Here is a 21,472-nt window from a genome sequence, read left to right on the forward strand (position 1 = left end):
GAGTCAAGATTTGAACCCAAGCAATCTGACTTCGAGCCTGAATTCTAAAATACTATACTGTGAATATTGTGTAGTATGTGGGCATCACTATTAAGTAAGTAAAATACTTTAGTTATCATAGCTAAAATAAATTCAGAAGGAAAAATTAAATATTCTGAGAACCTTAGTCTTATGCATCAGTCCACCCAGTGGATGTTTGTTATCTAGTTGGCTGATATCTACTCCTTATATCAGCTCACCCCCAATAATTACAACATGTCTGATATCTGCCAGGTTTTTTTCTCTGCCCTTTTTATTTTGACTGCTTCTCTAGCTACTACTTACTTTGACTACTTCTCTGGTGTCCTGCAGAAAAGAGAGCAGAATAGAACAAGTAAATATGGAAGGTTAGGCCTTTGAGACTTTTCACCAATTTATGAGCATGACTTTATGAATTATGTACAGAATGTATGTCATTTTGTCAGTTGTGCAGAAGAAGAGCTAGAAGAAAATGAATTATAAGAAAATTAGTACTGGGACGCCTGGGTGGCTCAGTCAGTTGATCGTCCGACTTCGGTTCAGGTCATGATCTCACTGTTGTGGGTTCGAGCCCTGCGTAGGGCTCTGTGCTGACAGCTCAGAGCCTGGAACTTCCTTCAGATTCTGTGACTCCCTCTCTCTCTCTGCCCTTTCCCTGCTCATGCACTGTCTCTGTCTCTCAAAAAAAAAAAAAAGGTAAAAAAAATTAAAAAAAATAAAATTAGTACTTCACTGAATCGAAAATGCCTTTGATTGTATCACTAAGAAAATGTGTCAGTTAAAATATGACACATTCTTTTCTCATCATCACTTTGAATTTGACTTTTACCTTGTTGAATGTACTGTCTTCATCCTATTTAGACAAAGCTATAACAGCAATATTAATATCAATGACCAACTTTGTTCATGCACAGGCAGTGAAAAACTGTGGTATGTCTGCAGCCCGGCCGATAGCTTGAGTAAGTTGCTACTGGTTGTAAAACCCATCTCAATTTCAAAGATTTTTAAATGTAGGGAGAAAGATATGCCTCAAAATCCATGAATTAACACATGAAATCCATGAAATACAACAGTAGATCTGAAAGCATCAAAAGGAATGAAACTGAATTTTTAAAGATACTGTTTTCACTATAAAGCCTGACTCCCCATGAGATTAGTTGGGATAATATTTTATCTTCCTTTCTTTTTTGTTAAGTTTATTTATTTTGAGAGAGAGAGACACACACAGTGAAAGGGAGGTACAGAGAGAGGGAGTGAGAGAATCCCAAGCAGGCTCCGCAGTTAGAGCCTGATGTGGGGCTTGAACCCACGAACTGTGAGATCATGATTTGAGCTGAAACCAAGAGTCAGACACTTAACCAGCTGAGACACCAGGGTGCCCCAATAATATTTTATCTTGAAGTAATATTAGCAGGGAAATGTAGATGCTTTCATTTTTTTCCTCTTTGTTCTTTCAGGTGAACAGTGTGAAAGAGCTAGACGCCTTCAAGCTAAAATGATGACTAATTTGGTTATGGCCAAGGACCGTTTACAACTTCTAGGTATCAGTTAATGAATTGTATAACTAGAATGAGATGTATTTGAAATGTGTGTTCAGTGAAACTTTAATATTAGATGGAGATAGATCAAAGATCTTAAAAATGTGTTCTAGGCTTTTTTCCTAACTTAAAGAAAATTTCTGACATATACAAAATAACAGAGTATAATGAATTAATTATCCATCATTCAGCTCTAATAGTTATCAACTCCTAGTCAGTCTTGATGTATCTATATTCAAAGGCTGGCAAATTACAGCCCATGGGCTAAACCCAGTTCACTGCCTATTTTTATAAGATGGCACATAGCTACTCATTCCTGTAGAGACTGTCTGGATGCTCTGATGCTACAGTGACAGTGGAGTAGTTGATACAGAGATCATAAAGCTCTCAAAGGCTTTTGATATATAGCTTTTTAAAATATTTTAATATTTACTCTCTGGCTTTTTACAGAAAAAGTTTGCCAACTCTAGTATACACACACACACACACACACACACACACGACAAACACACACACACGCTACTCACTTCCCCCCCTTCATATTATGTTGAAACAAATTCTCGACACTTTATTTCGTTTATAAGCATCTCCTATTTTACTTCTTTCTTTTTTTTTTTTTATTGTAGTTTACTGTCAAGTTGGTTTCCATATAACACCTAGTGCTCATCCAAAAAGTGCCCTCCTCCATGCCCATCACCTCCCTCCCGCTCTCCCCTACCCCCATCAACCCTTGGTTTGTTCTCAGTATTTAAGAGTCTCTTATGGTTTGCCTCTCTCCCTCTCCTATTGTATTTCTAAAAAAGATACTTGAAAAATAAAATTATCAATGGGGTGCCTGGGTGACTCAGTTGGTTAAGCGTCAGACTTCGGCTCAGGTCATGATCTCGCGGTTCGTGAGTTCGAGCCCCCCATCGGGCTCTGTGCTGACAGCTAGTTCAGAGCCTGGAGCCTATTTCAGATTTTGTACCTCCCTCTTTCTCTGACCCTCTCCTGCTCACACTGTCTCTCTCTCTCTCTCTCTCTCTCTCAGAAATAAAATAAAAAAACATTTAAAAAAATTAAATAAAAATAAAATTACCAAATGCCATTGTCACATATAAAAAATAACCAATATTTCTTTTAATATTAACAAAAAAATAATAGCCAAATAAATGATTAGTGTCCAACTAGAATTATACGTAATATATAATATAATGTAATATAACACATAATAGATAATATAATGTTTAGTTATCTCATAATTTAATAAGTTAGTATTTTTCTGGTAATTTTTTGAATCAGGTTCTCCAGAAGATTCATACAATATGTCTCTTTTAATATACAAGTTCATCTGATAGGTGGTTGTATTTTTATTTGTCAGTAGTTCTGGCATTTAGTGATATTAGTAGCAGTTGATGACTGATGCCTAGTGATATAATTCTGTCATTCTTTCTGTATTTATCAGCCAAATATGTCTATAAAGAGAAACTTTTCATCTCCTATTTGAAGGTGTAGGTTTTAAACATACTTTTTAAGATAAATTTACCCCTAAAACAAAGTGGAGCTAAAATCCATCCTTCTTGGGTGATTCTCTACCATAACTTGTTTTGATAGAAATATGTATTTGGTAAATGGGTAGACCTTATATATTTATTGCTCTGTGGTTTGTGGTAAGTTATTTAGCATATTTGAACCTTTTTCATCTCATTTATAATATGCTAATAGATAATATTTATCTCACCATATTTGTGACAGTGAATTATTGAAGTAACCTAACCAAAGTATTCAAAAATGTTGGTTTTTATTCATCTCCTTACCTATGTGTAATCACCACCTTTTGTGGAAAAATATTTATACATACATACATAAATATTTTCATTCATTCATTCTTACATGATCCATTGTGGTGTAAAATTTTTGCCCCCACATAGGTGAAAAAGAAGCCTTTAATGTTTTCAGGTAGTTAACAAGGCAGTGTTCCCCGGCTTCTTTGGCTGACAGAGTTTGCCTTCTCACTTACTGTGTGAAGATCATTACTGTCTCAAGTAAAATGGAATATAGTACCAAAGGTTATTGTAGTAAAATAATTGTTCTATTTGGTATTGCCAATGTTTTAGCGAAAATGCCTTTCACTATATGTACAAAGTATCATGTATATGATGCAGATTAAGTTCAGTTATGGAACTTGTAGCAACATGTTTCAAATAGAATAATTAGGAGTTGGTTGATTTCTCTTTTGAAGATGTGATACGATAAATTATTGGAGGCATCTCGTGTATTATAGACTTATCTTTTAAGGTGGCTTTGTAATTTCTTGTGTTATTAAAAGAGAGGCTGAAAAGAGGATCTATAACATGAAGCTAGGCATTATGTTTTGGATATCATTGTCTATTGTCATCTTCAAAAGTGCTGTGTTCCTGTTCACAAAAGATGTTACTTTAAAAAAGAAGAGGTGGAATAGATGTCTCAACATATTCCCGTCCTCTGAGATCTCAGAAAGTCTAGGACTGTATATACCCAAAGACAGTAAAAAAAAAAGCTGTGTACATGTGCATAATGGAGCATATTTATATACTACGTGTTGGTTAAGAAATGGAGCTTTTCAGAGGTGGGATGCCTAGTAGTTATCTAATTAGGATGGAGAATCATACTGAGAGTTCCCCATACAGATTGGAGAGGATGCAGACTCTCTCATAAAATGGGGAGAGTTCATGTATATTAGATACCTTCAAGTTAGTAAGCCTTTGAGCAAAGCTTAACCATAAAACCTGTTATAGATAATTTTGGCATACTTGGAGGTTACCCTTCTATAAAAAAATAAATAGCTTCATTCAACATCCATTTATTAAGTCCTTATTCTGTATCACGTACAGTGCCAATAATATTAACTGCATTTTTTTAGTAATTCAGCAAAATTTCTTAATGTTTATTTTTGTAAGAGAAAGACACAGAGTGTGAGCGGGAGAGGGACAGAGAGAGAGGGAGACATAGAATGCGAAGCAGGCTCCACGTTCTGAGCCGTCAGCAGAGAGCCCAGCATGGGGCTCGAACTCTATGAGTCATAAGATCATGATCGGAGCCAAAGTCGGATGCTTAACCAACTGAGCCACCCAGGCACCCCTTGAATTTTTTTTTAAGTTTATTTATTTATTTTGAGGGAGAGAGAGCGTAAGCCGGGGAGGATAGAGAGAGAGAGAGAGAGAGAGATTGATTCATTTTCAAGCAGGCTCTCCGGTGTCAGTACAGATGGGGCTTGAATTCACAAATCTGAGATTATAACCTGGGCTGAAGTCCAGCACTTAACCTCCTGAGGCACCCAGGCACCCCTCAGCAAATAATTTTTGGGTGATTACATTGTTCTAGGTATAAATGTTAGGATATAGACAATGATCAGCCTTCATAGAAGTTTTATTCCAGCAGGGGGAAGACTGACAATAGGGGATAACCATAAAAAAAAAAAAAAGTTATACAGCATGTTGGAAGAAGATAAATATATGAAAAAAAAGGAAAAGTAGGGGTGCCTGGGTATCTCAGATGATTAAACATCCGACTTCGGCTCAGGTCATGATTACACAGTTTGTGGGTTCAAGCCCTGTGTTGGGCTCTGTGCTGACAGCTAGCTCAGAGCCTGGAGCCTGCTTCCGATTCTGTATCTCCTCTGACCCTCCCCTGCTCACTCTGTCTCTCTCAGAAATAAAGAAAACATTAAAAAAATTAAAAGAAAAAAAAAGGAACAGTAAAACATAGTAGTGGGGATTAGGAGTGAATGGGAGGTAGTTTGGGCTTTTGGTTTTAAATACGATGGTCAGATACACCTCTTTGAAAAGATGACATGAGTTAGCCATGCAGGTTGCTGGGAGAAGAATGGTCCAGAGAGAGGAGCTGATATAAAACTTTAAGAAAACATAGCTGGTGTGTTTAAGAAGAAACAAAGAGGCCATTGTGCCCCAACAAGGAGAGTATGGTAGAGAGGAGGTCAGAGATCTGATGGTGCATGAGGGTTCATCCTAACAAGCAGGGCCTTATAGGCCACCATAAAGATTTGAGCTTTTACCATATCTGAAAAGAGAAGCAGTTACAGGATTTTTAGGAAGGGAATGACATAATCTGACTTTTTAAAAATTTTTTAAAAATTTATTTCTGAGAGAGAGAGAGACAGTGTGAGCAGGGGAGGGTCAGAGAGAGAGGGAGACACAGAATCTGAAGCATGCGCTAGGCTCATAGCTGTCAGCACAGAGCCTAATAGGGAGCTTGAACCCACGAATTGTGAGATCATGACCTGAGCTGAAGTCAGATGCTTAATTGACTGAGCCACCTAGGTGCCCCTCTGACTTAAGTTTTAGAAAGATCACCTTGCTGATAGACTCCAAGCGTAGAACCAGGGAGAACGAGTTGGATCACTATTGAATTGTACTAAGCTAGGAGAAAAATGGTGGAGGCTTGGACCTGGGTGATATGAGGAGAAATTGTAACAAGTAGTTGGATTATAATTGTATTTGAAGGTTGACCAGATAGATTTACTGACAGATTGGTTATAGTGTTCCTCTCTTTAAGGTCACATATATTGGGTGAGGCAGACACATAAATAGATAAATTGTCATTACTGCAGGATGGAGATCTACAAATATTTTATAGGGGTGGAAAAATAGGTGTCTGAGAAATATTCCTGGAAGAAGTGATTTTAAGTTTATTTTGAGAGAGAATAAGCAGGGGAGGAGAGAGAGAATCCCAACCAGGCTCTGCACTGTCACCACAGAGCCTGATGCTGAGCTCAAACTCATGAACTGTGAGATCATGACCTGAGCCAAAACCACATGTCAGACACTTAACTGACTGGGGCACCTAGGAAGAAAAGACATTTCAGGAAGAAGTATGAACAAAGGTTCGGGATAAGAAATAGCATGACAAGTAGGGAAGGGTGCTGGGGGAGAAGTGAGTACAGGATTGCTCCAGTGTAAGAGATGTAGGCAGATCTTGGAAGGCGTTAATGTTATATAAAAAAATCTGAGGGGCGCCTGGGTGACTCAGTTGATTAAGCATCCGACCTCTCCTCAGGTCATGATCACACGGTTTGTGGGTTCAAGCCCTGCATCGGGTTCTGTGCTGACAGCTCAGAGCCTGGAGCCTGTTTCAGATTCTGTCTGTCTGTCTCTCTCTCTCTCTCTGCCCCTCCCGCACTCATGCTCTGTTTCTCTCTGTCTCAAAAATAAATAAAACAAAAAAATAAAAAAAAAGAAATCTGAGAACTGATCTGTGGGCAATGGGAAGCTGCGAAAGGGTCTTAAACAGAAGAATCATGTGGTCAGATTTTCCTTTTAAGTGGATGACTTGGATAGTTGTGTGGGAACCAAGAAGCAAGGTGATGGTTTTATTTGAAACCATTAATAAATCTATATAACCTTAGTGATTCCAAACAGAAGCATTAATCCAAGTTTACTTTCTTTAACAAAAATGAATTGGAACAAGTTCACATTAGCAGTATAGTATTATTGTGTATATGTGTGTTTCCATACATATAAATCTAAACCCTACACACCAAATCAACTTCTGTGGTTTTCTATTCCTAGCTATTAGTTATCAAAACCAAGGATTTAGTTTCTTTATTTTTACTATGTAACAAATGTTTATGTGATCTTCTTGTTATATTTCATTGAAGGGAGTGTTAATTGATAAAGAAGATACTTACAAATTAGTTTTTTTCTATTTATGTCTATTACCAACATAAATGGTTTCTTTCTCAGTATGGTGATTTGAAGAGTATTATCATTGAGAAAAATCAGATGACCTATCTGTTAACTAACAACAACAACAAAAAGCTCCAAAGTATATTGTATCAGCCAGTTCTAGGATACAAAAACAGTTCAGTACTTTGTGCTTTGTGCAGAAAGGGTAGCTGCTATTTAACCTGTCCCAAAGGCATGTGTGGTTGTACCATAAACCAAGCATGGCGCCTGCTTGTCTGACCTTAGAAATGAAAGGTTTAGGAGAGTTACTATATATGTGCTACATTTTTTCGTGGATTCATTGACTTCCTAGTACAGAAAAGAATCAATATGACAGTTGGGAGTACTGCCACAAAAGAAATATGGTAAGAATTGGGCCCCTATTATGAGTAGGGGCACACAGCAGGTACTTTCTGTATATTATTTTGTTTAATCTTTGAGACTCTTGGAAAACTGAGGCTAAAGCAAGTTCATGCTGGTAAGTGGTAGAACAGAGTAAACAGGGTCAACTAGCAGTATGGATGACTTGAATGGGGAAATGATAGTGCAGCAGCTGTATAGAAGGGCAAGGTAGCACAAACTGGTAACCTCTTGGGCTTCAGGTGCTAGACATAGAGACCTGGTTCTTGAGAGGATTTGTCGTTATTTGAATTTGAGGGTAGGAGTGAAATAATCTTTTTTTTTCTTTTTTAAAATTTATTTATTTTTGAGAGAGAGAACAAGTGAGAAGGGGAGAGAGGGAGAGAGAGAGAGAGGATCACAAGCTTGAACCCATGAACTGTGAGATCACGACCTGAGCTGAAATCAAGAGTTGTATGCTTAATTGACTAAGCCACCAAGGTGCCCCTATACAATCATTTTTAAAAAAATATGTTTGTATTGTAAAAAAAAATTAAAAACAATATGTGTTGTAAGTTGCCAACCATTTTTAATAAGTATCTGGATGATAAAAACCATATTCATTTCTTCATGATGTTCTCCCTACATAATGATGTGGATATATTAGATACTCAGAAAATATTTGCTGGTGATAGTGATGATCTGAAACGTGCTTCAGGTTACAAAACCTATGTAAAGCATATTTTGAAAATAGCTAGTTGTGAATTTCTGTTGCTTATTTTAATGTCTCAGTTTTTACTAATTATATTTTTAAGATAATTTTATATAAATGCCAAAACCCTTCATCTTCTAACACCTTGAATTATTTTTCATTTTCACATGGACATCCTATTTTTTCATCGTGTGTCTTTTTCTTTTCATTTATTTTGTTCTTTTTTACCTGCCTCTGTTGCATAGAGAAGCTGCAACCAGTTTTGCAATTTTCCAAGTCACAAACGGATGTCTATAATGACAGTACTAACTTGACATGCCGCAATGGACATCTGCAGTCAGGTGGGTTTAGGTTTTAACTAACATGTAAAATAATAAAGCTTGCATGCAGAACAGAGTCCTGTGTAGCCTGGTAATTTTGATTTGATTTTATAATGGTAGATTTCACTGGCTTTTGTTTTCACAGGGCTGTATTGAAATTACAGTATCCCTGTCATTCATGGTATATAAATATGTAGCAAATAGGATATAACCATTCTCAACATGCTTTATTTGCTTGTTTTGCAACTTCCTATTTTTTTAGATTATAAAATATGAAAGTTCATTTTTCTAAGCTATTAAAATATTCTTTTATTTCAGTATTTGTGGTTTTTTCATGCATACCTGTACCAAGTTTTCATGATGTGATGTTTTTTAAGGCAGAAATTTTAATTTTTTTGTTACATACCAATATTAATTGCATGTACTTAATTCTACAATTAATTAGAATTCCTATGCATGAATGTTTTATCATAGTACCTTAGGAAAAATTTGAAGCTGAGGTCACATAGTGCGGGGACACGTTAGAATACTGACTATTCTTGACTATAGGTTAAATTTGTTTTCCACAAACTTTTGGGTATCAACTCCTGCAGAAGATTACAACAGATCATTTTCTAAGTTCTCTGACATCTTGGCTAGTTTTATTGGTGACTTTTTCAGCCTTAATTTCATGTCCAGGGCTTAAATTTTATTAAAGTAAACATTGCTTTGTTCAATTTGTAGCAGAAAAACCTTAGTTTAGACTATAAGACAACTGTATTCTTTATTCTTATGTAATACAAAACCTTCAAGTCTTCAATAAAGAAGAATTAAGGTAAGTGGACTGGAGACCATACATCATCAACTCTTTCCCTTCTGGCTTTACTTCTCTCTTATGGAATTCTCATACTGGTTTGGTCTTTTAGTACAGAGCCCCTTGTGATTGGCTGTATTCCTTTTCCTATTCCTGATTAAATGATTAAACTTTTTTTTAAAAAAGGTTTATTTATTTTTGAGAGAGAAAGAGAGGCAGAGTGCAAGCAAGCGAGGGCCAGAGAAAGGGAGACACAGAATCTGAAGCAGGCGATGTGGGACCTGAACTCCTGAATCACAAGATCATCGCCTGAGCCGAAGTCGGACGCTTAACCAATGAGCCACCCCACCCAGGCATCCTCTTCCTGTACATGATTTAAAATACCATTTCTAGTATAGAAATAAATACTGTGCCTGTTTCTCTTAGCACAGCTATGAAGAGCTGATATTTTCATAAGGAACTTTTTTTCAAAAGAAAGAAATGTAAGAATGCACCACATATTAAATAAGTTTCTAAGATAGGTATTTGAAATCCTAATAATCCACCAATGTAATAGCAACATCAGCTCTATCCCTGAAGAGCTGGTATGCCTTTCCCTTATTATCTTGCTTCTCTTCTACTTCATTTTACATGTGAGATCCCAGTGTATTTTTCTGCCATGCAAGAAACCCAAAACAAAACAAAACAACTTTCTCTTCCTGAGACCTGTGTTAAAAAATCAAACTAGCTTATTTCAAATCCCTAGTGATCTGTTTTATTCAGTTTTCTTGATGGGGGTACTTACTAGTGCATAGCTAATTTATGCAGCACTGGTATTTGATACCCATTAAGCCCTAGTCAATGAGCTTGGTTACTCAGGCCTGTTTTACTAGTGTCACACACTCCTGGAATATTCTGTGATGTTTCACTTGGATGAGTTACTTCATCTCTCTTAGGAAATAGTTATGCCAAAGTCGCTTACTACTTCAGTGTGTTACCTATGGTGTCCAGTTTTCAACTCAAGATTTCTAGACCTGCAAAGAAATAAGAAAGTTTTACCGTAACTTAAAAGAATCAGGGGCAGCTGGGTGGCTCAGTTGCTTAAGCATCTGACTCTTGATTTCAGCTCAGGTCATGATCTCACAGTTTGCACTGACAGCAAGGAGCTTGCCTGGGATTCTCTCTCTCCATCCCTCTCAGCCCCCCCCCCCCATTCTCTCTCTCCAAAATAAATAAACATTTAAAAAATTTTTTAATGTTTTTTTAATTTTTAAAAAAAAAATATTTCTGAGAAAGAGAGAGAGACAGCTTGAGCAGGGGAGGGTCAGAGAGAGAGGAAGACACAGAATCTGAAACAGGCCCCAGGCTCCTAGCTAGCTGTCAGCACAGAGCCTAATGCAGGGCTCAAACCCACGAACTGTGAGATCGTGACCTGAGCTGAAGTTGGACGCGGCGCTCCTAAAAAAATATTTTTTAAGAAAAGAATCAGTCAGTAGAACCAGACTCTTGAATGGGCTCAGTTGTTGATGTAGCAAAGACTTCAATGATGTAGCAAAGACTTCAGAGCAGCTATTATAAATGTGTTCAAAGAATTAAAGTATGGCATTAGTTAACAAACCTGCAATCTTAGCACATAACAAACTATACAATAAAAATAATGGAAATTCTAAAATTGGAAAGTATAGTTCCTAAAATAAATTTACTAGATAACCTCAATAGCATATTGGAGATGTCATATGTAAGATTCAATGACTTTGAACCTATATCAATAGAAACTACTAAATCAGGTGACACCAACATTGTCAGAAAGCATATGCATGATTGCATAGGGCCAGGGGCAGTAAGTGATGGAGTGCAAGGAAACTTGGCTGTGATGGCAACATTTTGCATCTTGATTTTAATGGCTATTTCATCTTTTTTTAAAATCTTTTTTTCCTTAATTATTTTGAGAGAGAAAGTGTGAGGGGGGAGGAGCAGAGATAGAGGTAGAGAGAGAGAATCCCAAGCAGCCACCACACCCAGCACAGAGCCTGAGGCAGGGGTCAGTCCTACCACCCATGAGCTCATGACCTGAGCCAAAATCAAGAGTTGGATGCTTAACCTACTGAGCTACCCAGGCGTCCCTTCACTGTTAAATATATCTTTATAAACTCATCAAATTGTACATTTTAAATGGATCCAATTTATTATTCATAGATTATACCTCAAAAGGTTGATTAAAAAAGAAATACTGAAAGGCTTATAAGAAAGTATTTCTGGGGTGCCTGGGTGGTTCAGTCGGTTAAGCATCCAACTTCAGCTCCTGTCTTGATCTCACAGCTCGTGAATTCGACTCCTGCATCGGGCTCTGTGCTGACAGCTCAGAGCCTAGAGCCTGCCTTGGATTCTGTGTTTCCCCCACTCTCTGCCCCTCCCCTGTTTGTGTCTGTCTTTCTCTCTGTCTTAAAAATAAATAAAGTTTTTAAAAAATTTTTAAAAATTGGTAATAGGTTAACACTTTTCTTCCTACAGTATTTTGAACATACTCCATTGCCTACTAATCCTTTGTTATTTTTTTATGAAAAGTCTGCTATCATTTTCTTAGTTCCTTGTGGAAATTTCTATTCACTTATAGTCTCAGGACTATATGTTTACTGTCTGAAGAAGTTCAACACTTACTTTTTTAATGTTTATTTATTTATTTTGAGAGAGAGAGAAAGAGCCCTAGCAGGGGAGGGGCAGAGAGACAGGGAGAGAGTCTCAAGCAGTCTCTGCACTGTTAGTGCAGAGCCCAGCCCAAGGCTCAAACTCACAAACTGAAGAAATCATGACCTGAGCCAAAATCAAGAGTGAGATGCTTAACTGACTGAGCCACTCAGGTGCCCCTCCCTTTCCTTTTTTTCCTTTGAAATGATCTTTATCTTATCTTACATGCTTTTCTGTTTTGGGGTGGGGGATGATTATTCATATCCTAAGTTCTGTGACATCTTGGCTAGTTTTATTGTTGACTTTTTCAGTATTAGTTTCGTGTCCAGGACTTAAATTTTATGAAAGTAAACATTGCTTTGTTCAATTTGTAGCAGATAAGAGCAGATTTTGCTCTTATTCACATCTTTCCTTTCCTTATTATTTTTCCCTTTCCTAGATTGCTTTCCAGCTTTGTCCTTTAGGGTCGCTATCCACTAGTTCCTTGAACATATGGTTCAGAACTTTACATTTATTTACTGGAAAAAACCTCTTGATCACCTCTGTCTACTCTGTTCTCTTCCTTTGATTTTCCTTAATATACTTCAAGGGATTTGATGAAAAACACAAAAATAAGGTTTTTGGGGGTGCCTGGGTGACTCAGTCAGTTAAGTGTCCGACTTCGGCTCAGGTCATGATCTCATGGTTCATGGGTTCCAGTCTTGCATCAGGCTCTGTGCTGACAGCTAGCTCAGAGCCTGGAGCCTGCTTTGGATTCTGTGTCTCCCTCTCTCTCTGACCCTCCCCTGCTCACTTGCTCGCTCTCTCTCTCTCTCAGAAATAAATAAAACATTAAAAAAAGATTTTTGTCTTTTCTCTAGACTCTTCTAATTTGCTGACTAATTTAACATTTGTTTTTCTGTAAACACTTATTAATAAACTGATGTTTGTTAGGGAGTATATAAAAACATTAGAAGCAGTGAGATTTGAACATGTGAAAGCCTGTAGTTTATGTAGAAGTGCCATACAGGTCGGTCAGGTAACCTTTTAGGCTTAATTGAAAGTGTTCTATATGTGTTCATTGACATATATATAGCACATAGAATACTCAGCATGTTAAAAACCACATCTTTGTACCCTTTAAATTAAAAATTGGTTGATATTAAATTAATTGATGATTTCTTTTGGTGGGCACAGATGCTGGACTATTATATAGTCTTGAAAGTTTGGAACCAAGGTAATGCAGTGTTTCCCCAGCCTCCTTCTACAACATAACTCTAATGCCTTTATTGCATTTTGTTTCTTAAATATTCAGCAACTTTGGTAATCTTCTTATATCCTCCTTCTGTCCCCACAAATAAATGTGGTTCTTCTTACTACAAATGAATATTCCTTATAAGAAAATTATAATATACATCAGGAAAAGGAAAAATCTAAATATTCATAATCTTGTCCATCAAGCGATAACTCCTATGAACATCCTAGTAGATATTCTAATTGAAATCTTATTTTGAAATATTGCTAATGTAAAAAAAAATAGTACTTAGCTTAGTTTTGCAAATTTGTACCCATCTTTATTTTATAATGTTTAGCCACAGTTTTCTATCCTTGATGATTGTATCTTTTCTGTGATAGAAAGTGGAGCTGTTCCGAAAAGAAAAGATCCCTTGACACACACTAGTAATTCACTGCCTCGTTCAAAAACAGTTATGAAAACTGGATCCACAGGTCTTTCGGGCCACCACAGAGCACCTAGTTGTAGTGGTTTGTCCATGGTTTCTGGAGTGAGACAGGGACCTGGTTCTGCAGCTGGAACTCATAAGGTATTTGGAGACAATAACTTTAATTGCTATGCTTTTGCAAGTAATAAATATTGAACATGATATGCTTGCTTAAGATTATTACAAGTACTTTATACTATCTTAGAGCATTCATAAGTTTATACAAAGTGGAATGTGTTTTAATCTATAGGAAAAAAATCTATAAGGACAACTTGCTATTGAGAAGCAAATCTTATTTTAACTCCCTTTGGACCTAATTTGATATTTTGTAGTAAACTGCTTATTCAGTCTGTCTTGTATAATGCTATATAGTCATTTTAAATTTGTTATTCAATTGTTTAAATTTATGTAAGTGTTTTATAACATTAAACAGTTTTGTTAGAATTCTAACAATAATCAAAATTATATGACTGAATTGTTATAGGGTCTTTTTATTTTATGGTATCTAAATATTTCGGGATTAAATCCTCTCTAAGCCCACTTCATGCTAAATGTAGTCCTGTAGTTAATACCATTTTGCCTTGGAGTAAGTAAATACACAGTTTTGGGTTTTTTATATCCTTTTCCCTACTTTTAGACTTTAATTCTGTGAACTTTGAGGTTAATTTACCTGTGAAAAGGTTGTTAGGTTGTATTTTTACATTATGATTTTGTGTCCTTTAAGAGTACACCAAAAACAAATAGAACAAATAAGCCTTCTACCCCTACAACTGCTGCTCGCAAAAAGAAAGACTTGAAGAATTTTAGGAATGTAGACAGCAACCTTGCTAACCTTATAATGAACGAAATTGTGGACAAGTAAGTTTTGCCAGCTAAAGCATTTTATTTAATGGTTTTAGTTTTGAATTTGTTTATTTAATATGTTCTAAGTAAAATAGATAATAAATATCTTGTCTAGGGGCACCTGGGAGGGTTGGTCTCTTAAGCGACTGACTCTTGATTTCAGCCCAGGTTATGATCTCACAGTTTGTGAGTTCAAGCCCCACGTTGGGCTCCACACTGACAACACAGAGTGTGCTTGGGATTCTCTGTCTCTGTCTCTCAAAATAAATAAACTTAAAAAAGTAAAGTATCTTGTCTAATATACTTATTTAATTTTTATGATGTTTTCAGTTACTGTAAATGCAGAAAACCATTGTTTTACTGATTTAATTATAATTTCACAGTTAACATAAAAATAACTATTTCAAAAAAATAACTTTATTTCATATGGTAGCAACTGAAGCATGTTTTGTTATGGAGCTAACTGAAATTCTATTTCTTAGTGGAACAGCTGTTAAATTTGATGATATAGCTGGGCAAGAGTTGGCAAAACAAGCCTTGCAAGAAATTGTTATTCTTCCTTCTCTAAGGCCTGAGGTAAGCACTTTATATTATCATTTTCCTGTAACATCATTCATTACTGAATCCAGTAAAGAAATGTGTGAGCTATGCTAGAATGATTAATTCATATAACAGATTTGATGTTTTAAAAAGGAACATAAGCAATTGATGTTGACTGGTTATTAGAAGAGAGTGACTGTAATGGTTCCTAATAACCAGTCTATTTTTAACCTTTAGAGGGAAAACTAGGTAACAGAAAATAATTTTTATATCCAGGGAAGAAGGATTTAAAATTAAGAAATAGAAATCATACTGCAGAAAAGGGAAGTTAAGGTAAAATTAAGTTTGAAGAACTATTTTTTATCAAGTAGGGATGAAATACCATGTTATATGAGTTTCAGGTGGACAACATTGACAACTCTGTACAGTAAGCAGTGGTCACTATAAGTACAGTTACCATCTGTCCCTATACAGTGTTGCTACAGTATAAATGACTATAGTCCCCATGCTGTACTTTTCATCACTGTGACTTATTTATTTTATAACTAGAAGCTTATATCTCTTAATTCCCTTCACCTGTTTGCTCATTCCTCAACTCCTTCCCCTCCAGCAACCACCAGTTTGTTCTCTATTTATGACTAAGTATCTGTTTGTTTGTTCTTGTCACAACAACAACAACAGAGTGTTAATTATGTGAGATGAAGGGTGTGTTAACTAACCTTATTGTGGTAAATATTGTACAATATATGTATGTATCAAATCATACTATGCATGCTAAAGTTAGTGTTACGTCTTTTATATCTCAGTAAAGCCAGAAAATGTTTTAAGCAAAAAAATGCTACAGTAATCAAGATAGTGTGTCTTTGGTGAAAGAATAGACAAATAGATCAATAGAATAGACTAGAGGGCCCAGAAACACAGAGACACAAATACCATCAGTTGACAAAGGCACAAAAGCAATTTGATGGAGAAGTGATGGTGTTTTCCACAAATGGTGCTGGAATGACTAGACATCCTTGTGCAAAATAATTCTAGAACTGTACTTTCCACCTTTCATAAAAATTAATTCAAAATTGGTCACAGACTGAAATGTGAAAGGCAAACTAAAATGTAAAACTCCTAAAAGGTAATATAGGAAAAAAGTCTAGGTGATCTTTTGGTTTGACGATAGTTTATTGGACACAAGACCAAAAACATGATCCTTAAAGAAAAATTGGTAACTTGAACTTCATTAAAATTAAAAACTTTTCTGTGAAAGACGTTAAAAGAAGGAGAAGACAAGCTATAGACCAGGAGAAAATCTTTGCAAAATATACCATATGATAAAGGACTGGTATCCAAAAATATACAAAGAACTTTTAAAGCCGCACAATAAGAAAAGAAACGACCCAATTAAAATGTGGGCAAAATGATAAAATACCTAGGAATAAATCTAAACAAAGAGGTAAAAAATCTATGTACTGAAAACTATATAAAGCTTATGGAAGAAATTGAAGAAGACACACACAAAAAAGGAAGAATATTCCATGCTCCCAGATGGGAAGAACAAATGTTGTTAAAATGTCAATAATACCCAGAGCAATTTACATATTCAATACGGTACCTATCAAAATAATACTAGCATTCTTCACAGAGCTACAACAAACAATCCTAAAATTTGTATGGAACCAGAGAAGACCCTGAATAGCCAAAGCAATCTAGAAAAAGAAAACCAAAGCTGGAGGCATCACAATCCTGGACGTCAAGATGTATTACAAAGCTGTAATCATCAAGACAGTATGGTACTGGCACAAAAACACTCAGATAAAAAGAATAGAATGGAGAACCCAGAAATGGACCCACAAATGTATGGCAAACTTATCTCTGACAAAGCAAGAAAGAATATCCAGTGGAATAAAGATAGTCTCTTCAGCAAATGGTGTTGGGAAAACCAGACAGCAACATGCAGAAAATTGAACCTGAACCACTTTCTTACACCATACACAAAAGTAAACTCTAAATGGATGAAAGACTGAAATGTAAGACAGAAAGCCATCACAATCCTAGAGGAGAAGGCAGGCAAAAACCTCTTTGACCTTGGCCGCGGCAACTTCTAACTCAACATGTCTCCAGAGGCAAGGAAAACAAAAACAAAAATGAACTATTAGGACCTCATCAAAATAAAAATCTTCTGCACAGTGAAGGAAACAATCAGCAAAACTGAAAGGCAACCAGTGGAATGGGAGAAGATACTTGCAAACAACATATCAGATAAAGGGTTAGTATCCAAAATCTATAAAGAGTTTATCAAACTCAATACCCAGAAAATAAATAATCCAGTGAAGTGGGCAAAAAACATGAATAGACACTTGTCCAAAGAAGACATTCAGATGGCCAACAGACCAGAAAAAATGCTCGTCATTCATCATGAGGGAAATACAAATCAAAACCACAATGAGATACCACTTCACACCCATCAGAATGGGTAACATGGCTAACAACTCAGGCAACAACAGATGTTGGCAAGGATGCAGAGAAAGAGGATCTCTTCTGTACTGCTGGTGGGAATGCAAACTGGTGCAGCCACTCTGGAAAACAGTATGGAGGTTCCTCAAAAAATTAAAAATAGAACTACCATATGACCCAGCAATTGCACTGCTAGGTAGTTTTCCAAGGGATAGAGGTATGCTGTTTTGAAGGGGCACATGCACCCCAATGTTTATAGCAGTGCTATCAACGATAGCCAAAGTATGGAAAGAGCCCAGTGTACATCGATGGATGAATGGATAAAGAAGATGTGATACACACATACACACACAATGGAGTATTACTCAATCAAAAAGAATGAAATCTTGCCATTTGCAACTACGTGGATAGAACTAGAGGGTATTATTCTAAGTAAAATTAGTCACAGAAAGAGAGATATCCTGTGACTTCACTCATATGAGGACTTTAAGATACAAAGCAGATGAACATCGGGGAATGGAAGCAAAAATAATATAAAAACAGGGAGGGGGGCAAAACATGAGAGACTCTTTTATAAATATAGAGAACAAACAGGGTTGCTGGAGGGGTTGTGAGAGGGGGAATGGGCTAAATGGGTAAGGAGCATTAAGGAATCTACTCCTGAAATTACTGTTGCACCATATACTAACTAACTTGTGTGTAAATTAAAAAATAAATTATTAAAATAAAATGTGGGCAAAAGATCTGAACAGGTACCTCACTAAAGACACTACACAGATGACAAACAAATATTCGAAAAAATAATGCTCAACATCATTTTTTATTAGGGAATTACAAGTTAAACAACAGTAAGATTCCCCCACATACTTTTTGTTTTCAAAAAAAATTTTTTTAATGTTTGTTTATTTTTGAAGGAGAGAGACAGAGCACAAGTTGGGGAGGGGTAGAAAGATAAGGAGATAGAATCCGAAGTAGGCAGGCTCCAGGCTCTCAGCTGTAAACACAGAGTCTGATGGTGCTGCTTGAACCCGCGAACCATGAGATCATGACCTGAGCCAAAGTTGGTTGCTTAACCGACTGAGCCATGCAGGCACCCCCACCACACGCTTATTAAAATGGCTAAAATCCAAAACAATGACAATGACAAATGATAGTGAGGGTGTGGGGCAACAGGAATTCTAATTTATTGCTGATGGGAAGGCAAAATGGTATAGCTACTTTGGAAAACAGTTTGACACTTCCTTACAGAAGTAAAATACTTTTACCATGCTGCCTACCACTTGTACTCTTAATATTTACCAAAATGAGTCAAAATTTATCTCTGTATAAAAAAACCTGCGTACAAATGTTTATTGCAATTTTATTTGTAATTTACCAAACTTGGAAGCCACCAAGATATTCTTTAATAGGTAAATGGATAAATTGTGGTATATCCAGCACTAAAAAGAAATGAGCAGGGCACCTGGGTGGCTTAGTCAGTTAAGTGTCAGTTAACTTCACGTCAGGGCATGATCTCACGGTTCCTGGGTTCAAGGCCCATATTGGGCTCTGTGCTGACAGCTCAGAGCCTGGAGCCTGCTTTGGATTCTGTGTCTCCCTCTCTCTCTGTGTCTCTCCTGCTTGCTCTCTCTCTCAAAAATAAATAAACATTAAAAATTAACAAAAAAAGAAATGAGCTATCAAGTCTCAAAAATATTCTGAGGAATCTTAAATGCATTTGGTAATGATTCCAACTTGCAAAAGCTAGTACTGTGATTCCAACTGTATGACATTCTGGGATGGCAAAACTGTGGAGAAAGTAAAAAGATCAGTGGTTTCCTCATGGAGAGAGAAGGAAGGAGGAATCGATGGAACACGGGATTTTTTAGGGCAGTGAAACTATTCTGCATGATTCTATAAAAGTATATACATGATGCAAATTGTGAACCCTAATGTAAAGTATGGACTTCAGTTGATAACATATCAATATTGGTTTATCAATTGTGAAAAATGTACCACACTAATGTAAGATGTTAATAATAGGGGAAATTGGGGAGGTAGGAAGTTATATGGGAACTCTGTACTTTCTTGAAATAAAACAGTAAAAAAATATATATATACAAACAATAAAAAAAAATTTAAGTTAAATATTAGCCATCCCATATGTTTCAACTTAAAAGTACATACTCCTTCACTCTTAAGCAAAGTGGTATCAGTCTCGTGCTTCACTCTGGACCCTCTGCCATGCCTGATGTCTTTGAGTCTGGAGACTCTGGTGTAGTATGTCTTTTTTAATTTTTTATTATTTTTAAAATTTTTTTTAAATTTACTTAGCATGAGCAGGGGAGGGTCAGAGAGAGAGAGAGAGACAGACAGACAGATTCTGAAACAGACTCCAGGTTCTGAGCTAGCTGTCAGCACAGAGCCTGATGCGGGGCTCGAACCCACGAATCATGATATCATGACCTGAGCCAAAGTCGGACGCTTAATCCACTGAGCCACCCAAGGGCCCCTGGTGTAGTGTGTCTAAAGAACAAAATCTCTGCCTCCTTTATTTGTGAGAGGAGTACTTGGGACCTGGTAATCTTGGTAGGGGGCAGGCACATGTGTTTAGCTGTTTCTCATACAGACTTCCAAGCACTTCCTCTGTGGCTGCCCGCCCTACCGCTCTTTCTTTGAGATAACATGTCTCCACATCCTTAACTTTTCCAGGGTTTTTGTTCACATCCACTTGCTGATTGTGTTTAAGTATCCCTTCATAAGCAAGCACTTTGGTTTTAGCTTCCTCAGCTCTGCAAAATAATTACCATGCTTTGTCAGTTCCGCCTCTACAAAAATTTATTGTGTCTTCTATTGTTTTCCTTCGTGTTCTCTTTATTTTGAAGATTTGTATCTTCTTTATTCATTTACTATTGTTTTGGTGAGATTTCCAAAGGAAGTAGAGAAGCATATCTATGTTTATTATGTCTTATTTAACCAGTTTTTTCATTTTCAATGAGATTCTTAAAAATTTTGTTTTCTTCTGTTTTTAATAACTATACCAATTTATTGATTATATGTGTTCTCTTTAGAACTCTGAGGAGTTCTGTTTAGGCAGATGCTACACAAAAATGATGCTTTTTGTTTTTTAAAAATTTTTAACTTATTTTTGAGAGAGAGAGAGTATGAGCACAAGTAGAGGAGTGGGGCAGAGAGAGATAGAGAGGGAGACACAGAATCTGAAGCAGGCTCCAAGCTCCAAGCTGTCAGCACAGCCCAATGCAGGGCTCAAACCCATGAACCGTGAGATCATGACCTGAGCCAAAGTTAGATGTTCAACTGACTGAGCCACCCAGGTGCCCCCAAAATGATGCTTTTTAAATGACAGACTTAAAATGTCTGGGAAAACATAGTTGTGAACTAAATACATGATTTTAGTTATTCACAGGGCTTAGAGCTCCTGCCAGAGGATTGTTACTCTTTGGTCCACCTGGAAATGGAAAAACAATGCTGGTAAGAATTATTTTAAAATTTGAATATTCTGTTTAGATAATTAGAGATAATATTGTGGAAAAAAAGTTTATGTTGCCTCTGAGTTACTTTTATGATATTTTTTGCCATAGTATGCTTCTCCTAAGTTTTTAAACTTAGTTTAAAATGTTTTCAATGAAGAAATAGATGGAAAGCACATTACGTTCTCTCAAGTAGTATGTTTTGGAATGGTTAAATTTAACAATGTAATTTTCATTAATTTCCCAAGTTAAATAATAACATTTTTATCTCAAAAGAGCTTACCTTCCTATATTGGGTATCTTCCTATCCCTTGATTTTTTTTTTCTTTCCTAAATTAACAGCTTTATTTAAATATTCAGCAAAGAGGCGCATGGGTGGCTCAGTCTG

General features: G+C 36.4%; 1 protein-coding gene across 4 annotated transcripts in view; it reads left to right on the forward strand.

The window, feature by feature from the left end:
• Nucleotides 1-21,472, forward strand: part of SPAST (spastin) — a 57,717-nt gene that overhangs the window by 17,755 nt on the left and 18,490 nt on the right. For 2 of the 4 annotated variants that reach the window (XM_039250301.1, XM_039250302.1), the window contains exons 3-8: nucleotides 1,476-1,559; nucleotides 8,555-8,650; nucleotides 13,701-13,888; nucleotides 14,511-14,644; nucleotides 15,112-15,205; nucleotides 21,011-21,085. In XM_039250301.1, coding sequence (XP_039106232.1) covers nucleotides 1,476-1,559; nucleotides 8,555-8,650; nucleotides 13,701-13,888; nucleotides 14,511-14,644; nucleotides 15,112-15,205; nucleotides 21,011-21,085 — 671 coding nt within the window. The remainder of the gene's footprint in view (nucleotides 1-1,475; nucleotides 1,560-8,554; nucleotides 8,651-13,700; nucleotides 13,889-14,510; nucleotides 14,645-15,111; nucleotides 15,206-21,010; nucleotides 21,086-21,472) is intronic. The other 2 variants (XM_039250303.1, XM_039250304.1) reach the window with 1 other exon arrangement.

This window comes from Hyaena hyaena, unplaced genomic scaffold (genome assembly GCF_003009895.1).
Source record: "Hyaena hyaena isolate Hyena2069 unplaced genomic scaffold, ASM300989v1 scaffold_362, whole genome shotgun sequence".
Taxonomy (NCBI): Eukaryota; Metazoa; Chordata; class Mammalia; order Carnivora; family Hyaenidae; genus Hyaena; species Hyaena hyaena.